The 22,458-nt window shown below is 46.5% G+C and overlaps 1 protein-coding gene across 3 annotated transcripts in view; it reads left to right on the plus strand.

Annotated features, from left to right (window-relative positions):
• Positions 1–475: 475 nt before the first annotated feature.
• The window catches only part of UBASH3A (ubiquitin associated and SH3 domain containing A), a 698,439-nt gene continuing 676,456 nt past the window's right edge, over positions 476–22,458 (plus strand). For all 3 annotated transcript variants that reach the window (XM_040422705.1, XM_040422706.1, XM_040422707.1), the window contains exon 1: positions 476–602. In XM_040422705.1, the coding sequence (XP_040278639.1) occupies positions 496–602 (107 nt within the window). In that variant the 5' untranslated portion in view covers positions 476–495. The remainder of the gene's footprint in view (positions 603–22,458) is intronic.

Here is a 22,458-nt window from a genome sequence, read left to right on the forward strand (position 1 = left end):
GAGGAGCCGTGGTCTGATATTATACCTGCACAGAGTGTGCACTGCATGGAGAGGAGCCGTGGTCTGCTTTACTAGAGTGTTCGGCGTATGGGGAAGATCTGTAGCCTTCTACAAGGAGCACACAGAGGGAGACTTCGGGGTATGGTTGTCTTTGCCCATCATGTTGTGCGCACCCAGAGGTTGTCACCAGACGATCCAGGAAGTCGGTTGTCAGCAGTAGAAGCTCTGATATCGCCATAAGAAAGACCATTGCAACCAGTAAACCAGGTGCCTCTTGTGGGTCTCCTACAACTGCCAAGCTCATGGCCTCTCTTGATTTCAGTAAAAAGGTTGTGGGATTGGTATGCCCAGCTGGGGGCGCTAGCAGAGCGCCTGAGCAGGAGGGCTGGAGGATATAGATTGATTCTGTGATCTTATTGTGTACTTCAGAGGCAGCCAGGAGCTCGCGCCTCCTCCTCCATCATGCACAGGATGTCACACACCTCACGCTGTAACATGGCTGATGCTGCTGCTCCGCTCTATACCAAAATACGGAGGAAAACCAGGACCGAAGCCTCAACTGTAGAAGTTCTTGTGCGCCAAGGATTCCCAGAGCACCAAGTGTGAGTACAGGGGAGGAAACTCCAAATATCAGACCCCAGGATCGGGGACCCCCAGTATAGACGCTGCATGATGGAGCACCAAGTGTGAGTACAGGGGAGGAAACTCCAAATATCAGACCCCAGTGTAGACGCTGCATGATGGAGCACCCATCTGATGTCTGTGGGTGTATGCACCAACCCCACCCCACCTCCCATTATCCCATCCCTAATACAGGAAGGGAAGTCTCATCACATGTCATTATATCAGTGATGTCATCAGCAGGGGGCGGGGCTGTGACTACCTCTCAGACAGGATGTACAGGCAGGTTGTCAGCAGTAATAGATGTTCCTGTAGTATAAGGTGTGAGGATCTCATGTCTGATCACATGTCATTATATCAGTGATGTCATCAGCAGGGGGCGGGGCTGTGACTACCTCTCAGACATGATATACAGGCAGGTTGTCAGCAGTAATAGATGTTCCTGTAGTATAAGGTGTGTGATCTCATGTCTGATCACATGTCATTATATCAGTGATGTCATCAGCAGGGGGCGGGGCTGTGACTACCTCTCAGACAGGATATACAGGCAGGTTGTCAGCAGTAATAGATGTTCCTGTAGTATAAGGTGTGTGATCTCATGTCTGATCACATGTCATTATATCAGTGATGTCATCAGCAGGGGGCGGGGCTGTGACTACCTCTCAGACATAATATACAGGCAGGTTGTCAGCAGTAAGAGATGTTCCTGTAGTATAAGGTGTGTGATCTCATGTCTGATCACATGTCATTATATCAGTGATGTCATCAGCAGGGGGCGGGGCTGTGACTACCTCTCAGACAGGATATACAGGCAGGTTGTCAGCAGTAATAGATGTTCCTGTAGTATAAGGTGTGTGATCTCATGTCTGATCACATGTCATTATATCAGTGATGTCATCAGCAGGGGGCGGGGCTGTGACTACCTCTCAGACATAATATACAGGCAGGTTGTCAGCAGTAATAGATGTTCCTGTAGTATAAGGTGTGTGATCTCATGTCTGATCACATGTCATTATATCAGTGATGTCATCAGCAGGGGGCGGGGCTGTGACTACCTCTCAGACAGGATATACAGGCAGGTTGTCAGCAGTAATAGATGTTCCTGTAGTATAAGGTGTGTGATCTCATGTCTGATCACATGTCATTATATCAGTGATGTCATCAGCAGGGGGCGGGGCTGTGACCACCTCTCAGACAGGATATACAGGCAGGTTGTCAGCAGTAATAGATGTTCCTGTAGTATAAGGTGTGTGATCTCATGTCTGATCACATGTCATTATATCAGTGATGTCATCAGCAGGGGGCGGGGCTGTGACAACCTCTCAGACATGATATACAGGCAGGTTGTCAGCAGTAATAGATGTTCCTGTAGTATAAGGTGTGTGATCTCATGTCTGATCACATGTCATTATATCAGTGATGTCATCAGCAGGGGGCGGGGCTGTGACTACCTCTCAGACAGGATATACAGGCAGGTTGTCAGCAGTAATAGATGTTCCTGTAGTATAAGGTGTGTGATCTCATGTCTGATCACATGTCATTATATCAGTGATGTCATCAGCAGGGGGCGGGGCTGTGACCACCTCTCAGACAGGATATACAGGCAGGTTGTCAGCAGTAATAGATGTTCCTGTAGTATAAGGTGTGTGATCTCATGTCTGATCACATGTCATTATATCAGTGATGTCATCAGCAGGGGGCGGGGCTGTGACTACCTCTCAGACAGGATATACAGGCAGGTTGTCAGCAGTAATAGATGTTCCTGTAGTATAAGGTGTGTGATCTCATGTCTGATCACATGTCATTATATCAGTGATGTCATCAGCAGGGGGCGGGGTTGTGACAACCTCTCAGACAGGATATACAGGCAGGTTGTCAGCAGTAATAGATGTTCCTGTAGTATAAGGTGTGTGATCTCATGTCTGATCACATGTCATTATATCAGTGATGTCATCAGCAGGGGGCGGGGTTGTGACAACCTCTCAGACAGGATATACAGGCAGGTTGTCAGCAGTAATAGATGTTCCTGTAGTATAAGGTGTGTGATCTCATGTCTGATCACATGTCATTATATCAGTGATGTCATCAGCAGGGGCGGGGCTGTGACTACCTCTCACACATGATATACAGGCAGGTTGTCAGCAGTAATAGATGTTCCTGTAGTATAAGGTGTGTGATCTCCTGTCTGATCACATGTCATTATATCAGTGATGTCATCAGCAGGAGGCGGGGCTGTGACAACCTCTCAGACAGGATATACAGGCAGGTTGTCAGCAGTAATAGATGTTCCTGTAGTATAAGGTGTGTGATCTCATGTCTGATCACATGTCATTATATCAGTGATGTCATCAGCAGGGGGCGGGGCTGTGACAACCTCTCAGACAGGATATACAGGCAGGTTGTCAGCAGTAATATGTGTTCCTGTAGTATAAGGGGTGTGATCTCATGTCTGATCACATGTCATTATATCAGTGATGTCATCAGCAGGGGGCGGGGCTGTGACTACCTCTCAGACAGGATATACAGGCAGGTTGTCAGCAGTAATAGATGTTCCTGTAGTATAAGGTGTGTGATCTCATGTCTGATCACATGTCATTATATCAGTGATGTCATCAGCAGGGGGCGGGGCTGTGACTACCTCTCAGACAGGATATACAGGCAGGTTGTCAGCAGTAATAGATGTTCCTGTAGTATAAGGTGTGTGATCTCATGTCTGATCACATGTCATTATATCAGTGATGTCATCAGCAGGGGGCGGGGCTGTGACAACCTCTCAGACATGATATACAGGCAGGTTGTCAGCAGTAAGAGATGTTCCTGTAGTATAAGGTGTGTGATCTCATGTCTGATCACATGTCATTATATCAGTGATGTCATCAGCAGGGGGCGGGGCTGTGACTACCTCTCACACAGGATATACAGGCAGGTTGTCAGCAGTAATAGATGTTCCTGTAGTATAAGGTGTGTGATCTCATGTCTGATCACATGTCATTATATCAGTGATGTCATCAGCAGGGGGCGGGGCTGTGACTACCTCTCATACAGGATATACAGGCAGGTTGTCAGCAGTAATAGATGTTCCTGTAGTATAAGGTGTGTGGATCTCATGTCTGATCACATGTCATTATATCAGTGATGTCATCAGCAGGGGGCGGGGCTGTGACAACCTCTCACACAGGATATACAGGCAGGTTGTCAGCAGTAATAGATGTTCCTGTAGTATAAGGGGTGTGATCTCATGTCTGATCACATGTCATTATATCAGTGATGTCATCAGCAGGGGGCGGGGCTGTGACTACCTCTCAGACAGGATACACAGGCAGGTTGTCAGCAGTAATAGATGTTCCTGTAGTATAAGGTGTGTGATCTCATGTCATTATATCAGTGATGTCATCAGCAGGGGGCGGGGCTGTGACTACCTCTCACACAGGATATACAGGCAGGTTGTCAGCAGTAATAGATGTTCCTGTAGTATAAGGTGTGTGATCTCATGTCTGATCACATGTCATTATATCAGTGATGTCATCAGCAGGGGGCGGGGCTGTGACTACCTCTCAGACAGGATACACAGGCAGGTTGTTAGCAGTAATAGATGTTCCTGTAGTATAAGGTGTGTGATCTCATGTCTGATCACATGTCATTATATCAGTGATGTCATCAGCAGGGGGCGGGGCTGTGACTACCTCTCAGACAGGATACACAGGCAGGTTGTCAGCAGTAATAGATGTTCCTGTAGTATAAGGTGTGTGATCTCATGTCTGATCACATGTCATTATATCAGTGATGTCATCAGCTGGGGGCGGGGCTGTGACTACCTCTCAGACAGGATATACAGGCAGGTTGTCAGCAGTAATAGATGTTCCTGTAGTATAAGGAGTGTGATCTCATGTCTGATCACATGTCATTATATCAGTGATGTCATCAGCAGGGGGGCGGGGCTGTGACTACCTCTCAGACAGGATATACAGGCAGGTTGTCAGCAGTAATAGATGTTCCTGTAGTATCAGGTGTGTGATCTCATGTCTGATCACATGTCATTATATCAGTGATGTCATCAGCAGGGGGCGGGGCTGTGACTACCTCTCAGACAGGATATACAGGCAGGTTGTCAGCAGTAATAGATGTTCCTGTAGTATAAGGTGTGTGGATCTCATGTCTGATCACATGTCATTATATCAGTGATGTCATCAGCAGGGGGCGGGGCTGTGACTACCTCTCAGACAGGATATACAGGCAGGTTGTCAGCAGTAATAGATGTTCCTGTAGTATAAGGTGTGTGATCTCATGTCTGATCACATGTCAGTATATCAGTGATGTCATCAGCAGGGGGCGGGGCTGTGACTACCTCTCAGACATGATATACAGGCAGGTTGTCAGCAGTAATAGATGTTCCTGTAGTATAAGGTGTGGATCTCATGTCTGATCACATGTCAGTATATCAGTGATGTCATCAGCAGGGGGCGGGGCTGTGACAACCTCTGAGACAGGATATACAGGCAGGTTGTCAGCAGTAATAGATGTTCCTGTAGTATAAGGTGTGTGGATCTCATGTCTGATCACATGTCATTATATCAGTGATGTCATCACCAGGAGGCGGGGCTGTGACTACCTCTCAGACAGGATGTACAGGCAGGTTGTCAGCAGTAATAGATGTTCCTGTAGTATAAGGTGTGTGATCTCATGTCTGATCACATGTCATTATATCAGTGATGTCATCAGCAGGGGGCGGGGCTGTGACAACCTCTCAGACAGGATATACAGGCAGGGTGTCAGCAGTAATAGATGTTCCTGTAGTATAAGGTGTGTGATCTCATGTCTGATCACATGTCATTATATCAGTGATGTCATCAGCAAGGGGGCGGGGCTGTGACAACCTCTCAGACAGGATATACAGGCAGGTTGTCAGCAGTAATAGATGTTCCTGTAGTATAAGGTGTGTGATCTCATGTCTGATCACATGTCATTATATCAGTGATGTCATCAGCAGGGGGCGGGGCTGTGACTACCTCTCAGACAGGATATACAGGCAGGTTGTCAGCAGTAATAGATGTTCCTGTAGTATAAGGTGTGTGATCTCATGTCTGATCACATGTCATTATATCAGTGATGTCATCAGCAGGGGGCGGGGCTGTGACTACCTCTCAGACATGATGTACAGGCAGGTTGTCAGCAGTAATAGATGTTCCTGTAGTATAAGGGGTGTGATCTCATGTCTGATCACATGTCATTATATCAGTGATGTCATCAGCAGGGGTGGGGCTGTGACTACCTCTCAGACAGGATATACAGGCAGGTTGTCAGCAGTAATAGATGTTCCTGTAGTATAAGGGGTGTGATCTCATGTCTGATCACATGTCATTATATCAGTGATGTCATCAGCAGGGGGTGGGGCTGTGACTACCTCACAGACAGGATATACAGGCAGGTTGTCAGCAGTAATAGATGTTCCTGTAGTATAAGGTGTGTGATCTCATGTCTGATCACATGTCATTATATCAGTGATGTCATCAGCAGGGGGCGGGGCTGTGACAACCTCTCAGACAGGATATACAGGCAGGTTGTCAGCAGTAATAGATGTTCCTGTAGTATAAGGTGTGTGACCTCATGTCTGATCACATGTCATTATATCAGTGATGTCATCAGCAGGGGGCGGGGCTGTGACTACCTATCAGACAGGATATACAGGCAGGTTGTCAGCAGTAATAGATGTTCCTGTAGTATAAGGTGTGTGATCTCATGTCTGATCACATGTCATTATATCAGTGATGTCATCAGCAGGGGGCGGGGCTGTGACAACCTCTCAGACAGGATATACAGGCAGGTTGTCAGCAGTAATAGATGTTCCTGTAGTATAAGGTGTGTGATCTCATGTCTGATCACATGTCAGTATATCAGTGATGTCATCAGCAGGGGGCGGGGCTGTGACAACCTCTCAGACAGGATATACAGGCAGGTTGTCAGCAGTAATAGATGTTCCTGTAGTATAAGGTGTGTGATCTCATGTCTGATCACATGTCACTATATCAGTGATGTCATCAGCAGGGGGCGGGGCTGTGACTACCTCTCAGACAGGATATACAGGCAGGTTGTCAGCAGTAATAGATGTTCCTGTAGTATAAGGAGTGTGATCTCATGTCTGATCACATGTCATTATATCAGTGATGTCATCAGCAGGGGGCGGGGCTGTGACAACCTCTCAGACATGATATACAGACAGGTTGTCAGCAGTAATAGATGTTCCTGTAGTATAAGGTGTGTGATCTCATGTCTGATCACATGTCATTATATCAGTGATGTCATCAGCAGGGGGCGGGGCTGTGACTACCTCTCAGACAGGATATACAGGCAGGTTGTCAGCAGTAATAGATGTTCCTGTAGTATAAGGTGTGTGATCTCATGTCTGATCACATGTCATTATATCAGTGATGTCATCAGCAGGGGGCGGGGCTGTGACAACCTCTCAGACAGGATACCCAGGCAGGTTGTCAGCAGTAATAGATGTTCCTGTAGTATAAGGGGTGTGATCTCATGTCTGATCACATGTCATTATATCAGTGATGTCATCAGCAGGGGGCGGGGCTGTGACTACCTCTCAGACAGGATATACAGGCAGGTTGTCAGCAGTAATAGATGTTCCTGTAGTATAAGGTGTGTGATCTCATGTCTGATCACATGTCATTATATCAGTGATGTCATCAGCAGGGGGCGGGGCTGTGACAACCTTTTACACATGATATACAGGCAGGTTGTCAGCAGTAATAGATGTTCCTGTAGTATAAAGTGTGTGGATCTCATGTCTGATCACATGTCATTATATCAGTGATGTCATCAGCAGGGGGCGGGGCTGTGACTACCTCTCAGACAGGATATACAGGCAGGTTGTCAGCAGTAATAGATGTTCCTGTAGTATAAGGTGTGTGATCTCATGTCTGATCACATGTCATTATATCAGTGATGTCATCAGCAGGGGGCGGGGCTGTGACTACCTCTCAGACAGGATATACAGGCAGGTTGTCAGCAGTAATAGATGTTCCTGTAGTATAAGGTGTGTGATCTCATGTCTGATCACATGTCATTATATCAGTGATGTCATCAGCAGGGGGCGGGGCTGTGACCACCTCTCAGACAGGATACACAGGCAGGTTGTCAGCAGTAATAGATGTTCCTGTAGTATAAGGTGTGTGATCTCATGTCTGATCACATGTCATTATATCAGTGATGTCATCAGCAGGGGGCGGGGCTGTGACTACCTCTCAGACAGGATATACAGGCAGGTTGTCAGCAGTAATAGATGTTCCTGTAGTATAAGGTTTGTGATCTCATGTCTGATCACATGTCATTATATCAGTGATGTCATCAGCAGGGGGCGGGGCTGTGACTACCTCTCATACAGGATATACAGGCAGGTTGTCAGCAGTAATAGATGTTCCTGTAGTATAAGGTGTGCGATCTCATGTCTGATCACATGTCATTATATCAGTGATGTCATCAGCAGGGGGCGGGGCTGTGACAACCTCTCAGACAGGATATACAGGCAGGTTGTCAGCAGTAATAGATGTTCCTGTAGTATAAGGTGTGTGATCTCATGTCTGATCACATGTCACTATATCAGTGATGTCATCAGCAGGGGGCGGGGCTGTGACTACCTCTCAGACAGGATATACAGGCAGGTTGTCAGCAGTAATAGATGTTCCTGTAGTATAAGGAGTGTGATCTCATGTCTGATCACATGTCATTATATCAGTGATGTCATCAGCAGGGGGCGGGGCTGTGACAACCTCTCAGACATGATATACAGACAGGTTGTCAGCAGTAATAGATGTTCCTGTAGTATAAGGTGTGTGATCTCATGTCTGATCACATGTCATTATATCAGTGATGTCATCAGCAGTGGGCGGGGCTGTGACTACCTCTCAGACAGGATATACAGGCAGGTTGTCAGCAGTAATAGATGTTCCTGTAGTATAAGGTGTGTGATCTCATGTCTGATCACATGTCATTATATCAGTGATGTCATCAGCAGGGGGCGGGGCTGTGACTACCTCTCAGACAGGATACCCAGGCAGGTTGTCAGCAGTAATAGATGTTCCTGTAGTATAAGGGGTGTGATCTCATGTCTGATCACATGTCATTATATCAGTGATGTCATCAGCAGGGGGCGGGGCTGTGACTACCTCTCAGACAGGATATACAGGCAGGTTGTCAGCAGTAATAGATGTTCCTGTAGTATAAGGTGTGTGATCTCATGTCTGATCACATGTCATTATATCAGTGATGTCATCAGCAGGGGGCGGGGCTGTGACAACCTTTTACACATGATATACAGGCAGGTTGTCAGCAGTAATAGATGTTCCTGTAGTATAAGGTGTGTGGATCTCATGTCTGATCACATGTCATTATATCAGTGATGTCATCAGCAGGGGGCGGGGCTGTGACTACCTCTCAGACAGGATATACAGGCAGGTTGTCAGCAGTAATAGATGTTCCTGTAGTATAAGGTGTGTGATCTCATGTCTGATCACATGTCATTATATCAGTGATGTCATCAGCAGGGGGCGGGGCTGTGACTACCTCTCAGACAGGATACCCAGGCAGGTTGTCAGCAGTAATAGATGTTCCTGTAGTATAAGGTGTGTGATCTCATGTCTGATCACATGTCATTATATCAGTGATGTCATCAGCAGGGGGCGGGGCTGTGACTACCTCTCAGACAGGATATACAGGCAGGTTGTCAGCAGTAATAGATGTTCCTGTAGTATAAGGTGTGTGATCTCATGTCTGATCACATGTCATTATATCAGTGATGTCATCAGCAGGGGGCGGGGCTGTGACAACCTCTCAGACAGGATATACAGGCAGGTTGTCAGCAGTAATAGATGTTCCTGTAGTATAAGGTGTGTGATCTCATGTCTGATCACATGTCATTATATCAGTGATGTCATCAGCAGGGGGCGGGGCTGTGACTACCTCTCAGACAGGATATACAGGCAGGTTGTCAGCAGTAATAGATGTTCCTGTAGTATAAGGTGTGTGATCACATGTCTGATCACATGTCATTATATCAGTGATGTCATCAGCAGGGGGCGGGGCTGTGACAACCTCTCAGACAGGATACACAGGCAGGTTGTCAGCAGTAATAGATGTTCCTGTAGTATAAGGTGTGTGATCTCATGTCTGATCACATGTCATTATATCAGTGATGTCATCAGCAGGGGGCGGGGCTGTGACTACCTCTCAGACAGGATATACAGGCAGGTTGTCAGCAGTAATAGATGTTCCTGTAGTATAAGGTTTGTGATCTCATGTCTGATCACATGTCATTATATCAGTGATGTCATCAGCAGGGGGCGGGGCTGTGACTACCTCTCATACAGGATATACAGGCAGGTTGTCAGCAGTAATAGATGTTCCTGTAGTATAAGGTGTGCGATCTCATGTCTGATCACATGTCATTATATCAGTGATGTCATCAGCAGGGGGCGGGGCTGTGACAACCTCTCAGACAGGATATACAGGCAGGTTGTCAGCAGTAATAGATGTTCCTGTAGTATAAGGTGTGTGATCTCATGTCTGATCACATGTCATTATATCAGTGATGTCATCAGCAGGGGGCGGGGCTGTGACAACCTCTCAGACAGGATATACAGGCAGGTTGTCAGCAGTAATGAATGTTCCTGTAGTATAAGGTGTGTGATCTCATGTCTGATCACATGTCATTATATCAGTGATGTCATCAGCAGGGGGCGGGGCTGTGACTACCTCTCACACATGATATATAGGCAGGTTGTCAGCAGTAATAGATGTTCCTGTAGTATAAGGTTTGTGATCTCATGTCTGATCACATGTCATTATATCAGTGATGTCATCAGCAGGGGGCGGGGCTGTGACAACCTCTCAGACAGGATATACAGGCAGGTTGTCAGCAGTAATAGATGTTCCTGTAGTATAAGGTGTGTGATCTCATGTCTGATCACATGTCATTATATCAGTGATGTCATCAGCAGGGGGCGGGGCTGTGACTACCTCTCAGACAGGATATACAGGCAGGTTGTCAGCAGTAATAGATGTTCCTGTAGTATAAGGTGTGTGATCTCATGTCTGATCACATGTCATTATATCAGTGATGTCATCAGCAGGGGGCGGGGCTGTGACTACCTCTCAGACAGGATATACAGGCAGGTTGTCAGCAGTAATAGATGTTCCTGTAGTATAAGGTGTGTGATCTCATGTCTGATCACATGTCATTATATCAGTTTCTCTTCAGCAGGGGGCGGGGCTGTGACAACCTCTCACACATGATATACAGGCAGGTTGTCAGCAGTAATAGATGTTCCTGTAGTATAAGGTGTGGATCTCATGTCTGATCACATGTCATTATATCAGTGATGTCATCAGCAGGGGGCGGGGCTGTGACTACCTCTCAGACAGGATATACAGGCAGGTTGTCAGCAGTAATAGATGTTCCTGTAGTATAAGGTGTGATCTCATGTCTGATCACATGTCATTATATCAGTGATGTCATCAGCAGGGGGCGGGGCTGTGACAACCTCTCACACAGGATATACAGGCAGGTTGTCAGCAGTAATAGATGTTCCTGTAGTATAAGGTTTGTGATCTCATGTCTGATCACATGTCATTATATCAGTGATGTCATCAGCAGGGGGCGGGGCTGTGACAACCTCTCAGACAGGATATACAGGCAGGTTGTCAGCAGTAATAGATGTTCCTGTAGTATAAGGTGTGTGATCTCATGTCTGATCACATGTCATTATATCAGTGATGTCATCAGCAGGGGGCGGGGCTGTGACTACCTCTCAGACAGGATATACAGGCAGGTTGTCAGCAGTAATAGATGTTCCTGTAGTATAAGGTGTGTGATCTCATGTCTGATCACATGTCATTATATCAGTGATGTCATCAGCAGGGGGCGGGGCTGTGACTACCTCTCAGACAGGATATACAGGCAGGTTGTCAGCAGTAATAGATGTTCCTGTAGTATAAGGAGTGTGACCTCATGTCTGATCACATGTCATTATATCAGTGATGTCATCAGCAGGGGGCGGGGCTGTGACTACCTCTCAGACAGGATATATAGGCAGGTTGTCAGCAGTAATAGATGTTCCTGTAGTATAAGGGGTGTGATCTCATGTCTGATCACATGTCATTATATCAGTGATGTCATCAGCAGGGGGCGGGGCTGTGACTACCTCTCAGACATGATATACAGGCAGGTTGTCAGCAGTAATAGATGTTCCTATAGTATAAGGTGTGTGGATCTCATGTCTGATCACATGTCATTATATCAGTGATGTCATCAGCAGGGGGCGGGGCTGTGACTACCTCTCAGACAGGATATACAGGCAGGTTGTCAGCAGTAATAGATGTTCCTGTAGTATAAGGTGTGTGATCTCATGTCTGATCACATGTCATTATATCAGTGATGTCATCAGCAGGGGGCGGGGCTGTGACTACCTCTCAGACAGGATATACAGGCAGGTTGTCAGCAGTAATAGATGTTCCTGTAGTATAAGGTGTGTGATCTCATGTCTGATCACATGTCATTATATCAGTGATGTCATCAGCAGGGGGCGGGGCTGTGACTACCTCTCAGACAGGATATACAGGCAGGTTGTCAGCAGTAATAGATGTTCCTGTAGTATAAGGTGTGTGATCTCATGTCTGATCACATGTCATTATATCAGTGATGTCATCAGCAGGGGGCGGGGCTGTGACTACCTCTCAGACAGGATATACTGGCAGGTTGTTAGCAGTAATAGATGTTCCTGTAGTATAAGGTGTGTGATCTCATGTCTGATCACATGTCATTATATCAGTGATGTCATCAGCAGGGGGCGGGGCTGTGACTACCTCTCAGACAGGATATTCTGGCAGGTTGTCAGCAGTAATAGATGTTCCTGTAGTATAAGGTGTGTGATCTCATGTCTGATCACATGTCATTATATCAGTGATGTCATCAGCAGGGGGCGGGGCTGTGACTACCTATCAGACAGGATATACAGGCAGGTTGTCAGCAGTAATAGATGTTCCTGTAGTATAAGGTGTGTGATCTCATGTCTGATCACATGTCATTATATCAGTGATGTCATCAGCAGGGGGCGGGGCTGTGACAACCTCTCAGACAGGATATACAGGCAGGTTGTCAGCAGTAATAGATGATCCTGTAGTATAAGGTGTGTGATCTCATGTCTGATCACATGTCATTATATCAGTGATGTCATCAGCAGGGGGCGGGGCTGTGACTACCTCTCAGACAGGATATACAGGCAGGTTGTCAGCAGTAATAGATGTTCCTGTAGTATAAGGTGTGTGATCTCATGTCTGATCACATGTCATTATATCAGTGATGTCATCAGCAGGGGGCGGGGCTGTGACTACCTCTCAGACAGGATATTCTGGCAGGTTGTCAGCAGTAATAGATGTTCCTGTAGTATAAGGTGTGTGATCTCATGTCTGATCACATGTCATTATATCAGTGATGTCATCAGCAGGGGGCGGGGCTGTGACTACCTATCAGACAGGATATACAGGCAGGTTGTCAGCAGTAATAGATGTTCCTGTAGTATAAGGTGTGTGATCTCATGTCTGATCACATGTCATTATATCAGTGATGTCATCAGCAGGGGGCGGGGCTGTGACAACCTCTCAGACAGGATATACAGGCAGGTTGTCAGCAGTAATAGATGATCCTGTAGTATAAGGTGTGTGATCTCATGTCTGATCACATGTCATTATATCAGTGATGTCATCAGCAGGGGGCGGGGCTGTGACTACCTCTCAGACAGGATATACAGGCAGGTTGTCAGCAGTAATAGAGGTTCCTGTAGTATAAGGTGTGTGATCTCATGTCTGATCACATGTCAGTATATCAGTGATGTCATCAGCAGGGGGCGGGGCTGTGACAACCTCTCAGACAGGATGTACAGGCAGGTTGTCAGCAGTAATAGATGTTACTGTAGTATAAGGTGTGTGATCTCATGTCTGATCACATGTCATTATATCAGTGATGTCATCAGCAGGGGCGGGGCTGTGACTACCTCTCAGACAGGATATACAGGCAGGGTGTCAGCAGTAATAGATGTTCCTGTAGTATAAGGAGTGTGGATCTCATGTCTGATCACATGTCATTATATCAGTGATGTCATCAGCAGGGGGCGGGGCTGTGACTACCTCTCAGACAGGATATACAGGCAGGTTGTCAGCAGTAATAGATGTTCCTGTAGTATAAGGTGTGTGATCTCATGTCTGATCACATGTCATTATATCAGTGATGTCATCAGCAGGGGGCGGGGCTGTGACAACCTCTCAGACAGGATACACAGGCAGGTTGTCAGCAGTAATAGATGTTCCTATAGTATAAGGTGTGTGATCTCATGTCTGATCACATGTCATTATATCAGTGATGTCATCAGCAGGGGGGCGGGGCTGTGACTACCTCCCAGACAGGATATACAGGCAGGTTGTCAGCAGTAATAGATGTTCCTATAGTATAAGGGGTGTGATCTCATGTCTGATCACATGTCATTATATCAGTGATGTCATCAGCAGGGGGGCGGGGCTGTGACTACCTCTCAGACAGGATATACAGGCAGGTTGTCAGCAGTAATAGATGTTCCTGTAGTATAAGGTGTGTGATCTCATGTCTGATCACATGTCATTATATCAGTGATGTCATCAGCAGGGGGCGGAGTTGTGACTACCTCTCAGACAGGATATACAGGCAGGTTGTCAGCAGTAATAGATGTTCCTGTAGTATAAGGTGTGTGATCTCATGTCTGATCACATGTCATTATATCAGTGATGTCATCAGCAGGGGGCGGGGCTGTGACTACCTCTCAGACAGGATATACAGGCAGGTTGTCAGCAGTAATAGATGTTCCTGTAGTATAAGGTGTGGATCTCATGGCTGATCACATGTCATTATATCAGTGATGTCATCAGCAGGGGGCGGGGCTGTGACAACCTCTCAGACAGGATATACAGGCAGGTTGTCAGCAGTAATAGATGTTCCTGTAGTATAAGGTGTGTGATCTCATGTCTGATCACATGTCATTATATCAGTGATGTCATCAGCAGGGGGCGGGGCTGTGACAACCTCTCAGACAGGATATACAGGCAGGTTGTCAGCAGTAATAGATGTTCCTGTAGTATAAGGTGTGTGATCTCATGTCTGATCACATGTCATTATATCAGTGATGTCATCAGCAGGGGGCGGGGCTGTGACTACCTCTCAGACAGGATATACAGGCAGGTTGTCAGCAGTAATAGATGTTCCTGTAGTATAAGGTGTGTGATCTCATGTCTGATCACATGTCATTATATCAGTGATGTCATCAGCAGGGGGCGCGGCTGTGACTACCTCTCAGACAGGATATACAGGCAGGTTGTCAGCAGTAATAGATGTTCCTGTAGTATAAGGTGTGTGATCTCATGTCTGATCACATGTCACTATATCAGTGATGTCATCAGCAGGGGGCGGGGCTGTGACTACCTCTCAGACAGGATATACAGGCAGGTTGTCAGCAGTAATAGATGTTCCTGTAGTATAAGGTGTGTGATCTCATGTCTGATCACATGTCATTATATCAGTGATGTCATCAGCAGGGGGCGGGGCTGTGACTACCTCTCAGACAGGATATATAGGCAGGTTGTCAGCAGTAATAGATGTTCCTGTAGTATAAGGGGTGTGATCTCATGTCTGATCACATGTCATTATATCAGTGATGTCATCAGCAGGGGGCGGGGCTGTGACTACCTCTCAGACATGATATACATGCAGGTTGTCAGCAGTAATAGATGTTCCTGTAGTATAAGGTGTGTGATCTCATGTCTGATCACATGTCATTATATCAGTGATGTCATCAGCAGGGGGCGGGGCTGTGACTACCTCTCAGACATGATATACAGGCAGGTTGTCAGCAGTAATAGATGTTCCTGTAGTATAAGGGGTGTGATCTCATGTCTGATCACATGTCATTATATCAGTGATGTCATCAGCAGGGGGCGGGGCTGTGACTACCTCTCAGACATGATATACAGGCAGGTTGTCAGCAGTAATAGATGTTCCTGTAGTATAAGGTGTGTGATCTCATGTCTGATCACATGTCATTATATCAGTGATGTCATCAGCAGGGGGCGGGGCTGTGACTACCTCTCAGACAGGATACACAGGCAGGTTGTCAGCAGTAATAGATGTTCCTGTAGTATAAGGTGTGTGATCTCATGTCTGATCACATGTCATTATATCAGTGATGTCATCAGCAGGGGGCGGAGCTGTGACTACCTCTCAGACAGGATATACAGGCAGGTTGTCAGCAGTAATAGATGTTCCTGTAGTATAAGGTGTGTGATCTCATGTCTGATCACATGTCATTATATCAGTGATGTCATCAGCAGGGGGCGGGGCTGTGACCACCTCTCAGACAGGATATACAGGCAGGTTGTCAGCAGTAATAGATGTTCCTGTAGTATAAGGTGTGTGATCTCCTGTCTGATCACATGTCATTATATCAGTGATGTCATCAGCAGGGGGCGGGGCTGTGACTACCTCTCACACAGGATATACAGGCAGGTTGTCAGCAGTAATAGATGTTCCTGTAGTATAAGGGGTGTGGATCTCATGTCTGATCACATGTCATTATATCAGTGATGTCATCAGCAGGGGGCGGAGCTGTGACTACCTCTCAGACAGGATATACAGGCAGGTTGTCAGCAGTAATAGATGTTCCTGTAATATAAGGTGTGTGATCTCATGTCTGATCACATGTCATTATATCAGTGATGTCATCAGCAGGGGGCGGGGCTGTGACTACCTCTCAGACAGGATATACAGGCAGGTTGTCAGCAGTAATAGATGTTCCTGTAGTATAAGGAGTGTGATCTCATGTCTGATCACATGTCATTATATCAGTGATGTCATCAGCAGGGGGCGGGGCTGTGACTACCTCTCAGACAGGATATACAGGCAGGTTGTCAGCAGTAATAGATGTTCCTGTAGTATAAGGAGTGTGACCTCATGTCTGATCACATGTCATTATATCAGTGATGTCATCAGCAGGGGGCGGGGCTGTGACTACCTCTCAGACAGGATATATAGGCAGGTTGTCAGCAGTAATAGATGTTCCTGTAGTATAAGGGGTGTGATCTCATGTCTGATCACATGTCATTATATCAGTGATGTCATCAGCAGGGGGCGGGGCTGTGACTACCTCTCAGACAGGATATACAGGCAGGTTGTCAGCAGTAATAGATGTTCCTGTAGTATAAGGTGTGTGATCTCATGTCTGATCACATGTCATTATATCAGTGATGTCATCAGCAGGGGGCGGGGCTGTGACTACCTCTCAGACAGGATATACAGGCAGGTTGTCAGCAGTAATAGATGTTCCTGTAGTATAAGGTGTGTGATCTCATGTCTGATCACATGTCATTATATCAGTGATGTCATCAGCAGGGGGCGGGGCTGTGACTACCTCTCAGACAGGATATACAGGCAGGTTGTCAGCAGTAATAGATGTTCCTGTAGTATAAGGTGTGTGATCTCATGTCTGATCACATGTCATTATATCAGTGATGTCATCAGCAGGGGGCGGGGCTGTGACTACCTCTCAGACAGGATGTACAGGCAGGTTGTCAGCAGTAATAGATGTTCCTGTAGTATAAGGTGTGTGATCTCATGTCTGATCACATGTCAGTATATCAGTGATGTCATCAGCAGGGGGCGGGGCTGTGACTACCTCTCAGACAGGATATACTGGCAGGTTGTTAGCAGTAATAGATGTTCCTGTAGTATAAGGTGTGTGATCTCATGTCTGATCACATGTCATTATATCAGTGATGTCATCAGCAGGGGGCGGGGCTGTGACTACCTCTCACACAGGATATACAGGCAGGTTGTCAGCAGTAATAGATGTTCCTGTAGTATAAGGGGTGTGGATCTCATGTCTGATCACATGTCATTATATCAGTGATGTCATCAGCAGGGGGCGGAGCTGTGACTACCTCTCAGACAGGATATACAGGCAGGTTGTCAGCAGTAATAGATGTTCCTGTAGTATAAGGTGTGTGATCTCATGTCTGATCACATGTCATTATATCAGTGATGTCATCAGCAGGGGGCGGGGCTGTGACTACCTCTCAGACAGGATATACAGGCAGGTTGTCAGCAGTAATAGATGTTCCTGTAGTATAAGGTGTGTGATCTCATGTCTGATCACATGTCATTATATCAGTGATGTCATCAGCAGGGGGCGGGGCTGTGACTACCTCTCAGACAGGATATACTGGCAGGTTGTTAGCAGTAATAGATGTTCCTGTAGTATAAGGTGTGTGATCTCATGTCTGATCACATGTCATTATATCAGTGATGTCATCAGCAGGGGGCGGGGCTGTGACTACCTCTCACACAGGATATACAGGCAGGTTGTCAGCAGTAATAGATGTTCCTGTAGTATAAGGGGTGTGGATCTCATGTCTGATCACATGTCATTATATCAGTGATGTCATCAGCAGGGGGCGGAGCTGTGACTACCTCTCAGACAGGATACACAGGCAGGTTGTCAGCAGTAATAGATGTTCCTGTAGTATAAGGTGTGTGATCTCATGTCTGATCACATGTCATTATATCAGTGATGTCATCAGCAGGGGGGCGGGGCTGTGACTACCTCCCAGACAGGATATACAGGCAGGTTGTCAGCAGTAATAGATGTTCCTATAGTATAAGGTGTGTGATCTCATGTCTGATCACATGTCATTATATCAGTGATGTCATCAGCAGGGGGCGGGGCTGTGACAACCTCTCAGACAGGATATACAGGCAGGTTGTCAGCAGTAATAGATGTTCCTGTAGTATAAGGGGTGTGATCTCATGTCTGATCACATGTCATTATATCAGTGATGTCATCAGCAGGGGGCGGAGCTGTGACTACCTCTCAGACAGGATATACAGGCAGGTTGTCAGCAGTAATAGATGTTCCTGTAGTATAAGGTGTGGATCTCATGGCTGATCACATGTCATTATATCAGTGATGTCATCAGCAGGGGGCGGGGCTGTGACAACCTCTCAGACAGGATATACAGGTAGGTTGTCAGCAGTAATAGATGTTCCTGTAGTATAAGGTGTGTGATCTCATGTCTGATCACATGTCATTATATCAGTGATGTCATCAGCAGGGGGCGGGGCTGTGACAACCTCTCAGACAGGATATACAGGCAGGTTGTCAGCAGTAATAGATGTTCCTGTAGTATAAGGTGTGTGATCTCATGTCTGATCACATGTCATTATATCAGTGATGTCATCAGCAGGGGGCGGGGCTGTGACTACCTCTCAGACAGGATATACAGGCAGGTTGTCAGCAGTAATAGATGTTCCTGTAGTATAAGGTGTGTGATCTCATGTCTGATCACATGTCATTATATCAGTGATGTCATCAGCAGGGGGCGGGGCTGTGACTACCTCTCAGACAGGATATACAGGCAGGTTGTCAGCAGTAATAGATGTTCCTGTAGTATAAGGTGTGTGATCTCATGTCTGATCACATGTCATTATATCAGTGATGTCATCAGCAGGGGGCGGGGCTGTGACTACCTCTCAGACAGGATATACAGGCAGGTTGTCAGCAGTAATAGATGTTCCTGTAGTATAAGGTGTGTGATCTCATGTCTGATCACATGTCATTATATCAGTGATGTCATCAGCAGGGGGCGGGGCTGTGACCACCTCTCAGACAGGATACACAGGCAGGTTGTCAGCAGTAATAGATGTTCCTGTAGTATAAGGTGTGTGATCTCATGTCTGATCACATGTCATTATATCAGTGATGTCATCAGCAGGGGGCGGGGCTGTGACTACCTCTCAGACAGGATATACAGGCAGGTTGTCAGCAGTAATAGATGTTCCTGTAGTATAAGGTTTGTGATCTCATGTCTGATCACATGTCATTATATCAGTGATGTCATCAGCAGGGGGCGGGGCTGTGACTACCTCTCATACAGGATATACAGGCAGGTTGTCAGCAGTAATAGATGTTCCTGTAGTATAAGGTGTGCGATCTCATGTCTGATCACATGTCATTATATCAGTGATGTCATCAGCAGGGGGCGGGGCTGTGACAACCTCTCACACAGGATATACAGGCAGGTTGTCAGCAGTAATAGATGTTCCTGTAGTATAAGGTGTGTGATCTCATGTCTGATCACATGTCATTATATCAGTGATGTCATCAGCAGGGGGCGGGGCTGTGACAACCTCTCACACATGATATACAGGCAGGTTGTCAGCAGTAATAGATGTTCCTGTAGTATAAGGTTTGTGATCTCATGTCTGATCACATGTCATTATATCAGTGATGTCATCAGCAGGGGGCGGGGCTGTGACAACCTCTCAGACAGGATATACAGGCAGGTTGTCAGCAGTAATAGATGTTCCTGTAGTATAAGGTGTGTGATCTCATGTCTGATCACATGTCATTATATCAGTGATGTCATCAGCAGGGGGCGGGGCTGTGACTACCTCTCAGACAGGATATATAGGCAGGTTGTCAGCAGTAATAGATGTTCCTGTAGTATAAGGGGTGTGATCTCATGTCTGATCACATGTCATTATATCAGTGATGTCATCAGCAGGGGGCGGGGCTGTGACAACCTCTCAGACAGGATACACAGGCAGGTTGTCAGCAGTAATAGATGTTCCTGTAGTATAAGGTGTGTGATCTCATGTCTGATCACATGTCATTATATCAGTGATGTCATCAGCAGGGGGCGGGGCTGTGACAACCTCTCAGACAGGATACACAGGCAGGTTGTCAGCAGTAATAGATGTTCCTGTAGTATAAGGTGTGTGATCTCATGTCTGATCACATGTCATTATATCAGTGATGTCATCAGCAGGGGGCGGGGCTGTGACTACCTCTCAGACAGGATATACTGGCAGGTTGTTAGCAGTAATAGATGTTCCTGTAGTATAAGGTGTGTGATCTCATGTCTGATCACATGTCATTATATCAGTGATGTCATCAGCAGGGGGCGGGGCTGTGACTACCTCTCAGACAGGAGATACAGGCAGGTTGTCAGCAGTAATAGATGTTCCTGTAGTATAAGGTGTGTGATCTCATGTCTGATCACATGTCATTATATCAGTGATGTCATCAGCAGGGGGCGGGGCTGTGACTACCTCTCAGACAGGATATACTGGCAGGTTGTTAGCAGTAATAGATGTTCCTGTAGTATAAGGTGTGTGATCTCATGTCTGATCACATGTCATTATATCAGTGATGTCATCAGCAGGGGGCGGGGCTGTGACTACCTCTCAGACAGGATATACAGGCAGGTTGTCAGCAGTAATAGATGTTCCTGTAGTATAAGGTGTGTGATCTCATGTCTGATCACATGTCATTATATCAGTGATGTCATCAGCAGGGGGCGGGGCTGTGACTACCTCTCACACAGGATATACAGGCAGGTTGTCAGCAGTAATAGATGTTCCTGTAGTATAAGGAGTGTGATCTCATGTCTGATCACATGTCATTATATCAGTGATGTCATCAGCAGGGGGCGGGGCTGTGACTACCTCTCAGACAGGATATACAGGCAGGTTGTCAGCAGTAATAGATGTTCCTGTAGTATAAGGTGTGTGATCTCATGTCTGATCACATGTCATTATATCAGTGATGTCATCAGCAGGGGGCGGGGCTGTGACAACCTCTCAGACAGGATACACAGGCAGGTTGTCAGCAGTAATAGATGTTCCTGTAGTATAAGGTGTGTGATCTCATGTCTGATCACATGTCATTATATCAGTGATGTCATCAGCAGGGGGGCGGGGCTGTGACTACCTCCCAGACAGGATATACAGGCAGGTTGTCAGCAGTAATAGATGTTCCTATAGTATAAGGTGTGTGATCTCATGTCTGATCACATGTCATTATATCAGTGATGTCATCAGCAGGGGGCGGGGCTGTGACTACCTCTCACACATGATATACAGGCAGGTTGTCAGCAGTAATAGATGTTCCTGTAGTATAAGGGGTGTGATCTCATGTCTGATCACATGTCATTATATCAGTGATGTCATCAGCAGGGGGCGGAGCTGTGACTACCTCTCAGACAGGATATACAGGCAGGTTGTCAGCAGTAATAGATGTTCCTGTAGTATAAGGTGTGTGATCTCATGTCTGATCACATGTCATTATATCAGTGATGTCATCAGCGGGGGGCGGGGCTGTGACTACCTCTCACACATGATATACAGGCAGGTTGTCAGCAGTAATAGATGTTCCTGTAGTATAAGGTGTGTGATCTCATGTCTGATCACATATCATTATATCAGTGATGTCATCAGCAGGGGGCGGGGCTGTGACTACCTCTCACACATGTTATACAGGCAGGTTGTCAGCAGTAATAGATGTTCCTGTAGTATAAGGTGTGGATCTCATGGCTGATCACATGTCATTATATCAGTGATGTCATCAGCAGGGGGCGGGGCTGTGACTACCTCTCACACATGATGTACAGGCAGGTTGTCAGCAGTAATAGATGTTCCTGTAGTATAAGGTGTGTGATCTCATGGCTGATCACATGTCATTATATCAGTGATGTCATCAGCAGGGGGCGGGGCTGTGACAACCTCTCAGACAGGATATACAGGTAGGTTGTCAGCAGTAATAGATGTTCCTGTAGTATAAGGTGTGTGATCTCATGTCTGATCACATGTCATTATATCAGTGATGTCATCAGCAGGGGGCGGAGCTGTGACTACCTCTCAGACAGGATATACAGGCAGGTTGTCAGCAGTAATAGATGTTCCTGTAGTATAAGGTGTGG

This window comes from Bufo bufo, chromosome 3, assembly GCF_905171765.1.
Source record: "Bufo bufo chromosome 3, aBufBuf1.1, whole genome shotgun sequence".
In the NCBI taxonomy this organism is placed as follows: domain Eukaryota; kingdom Metazoa; phylum Chordata; class Amphibia; order Anura; family Bufonidae; genus Bufo; species Bufo bufo.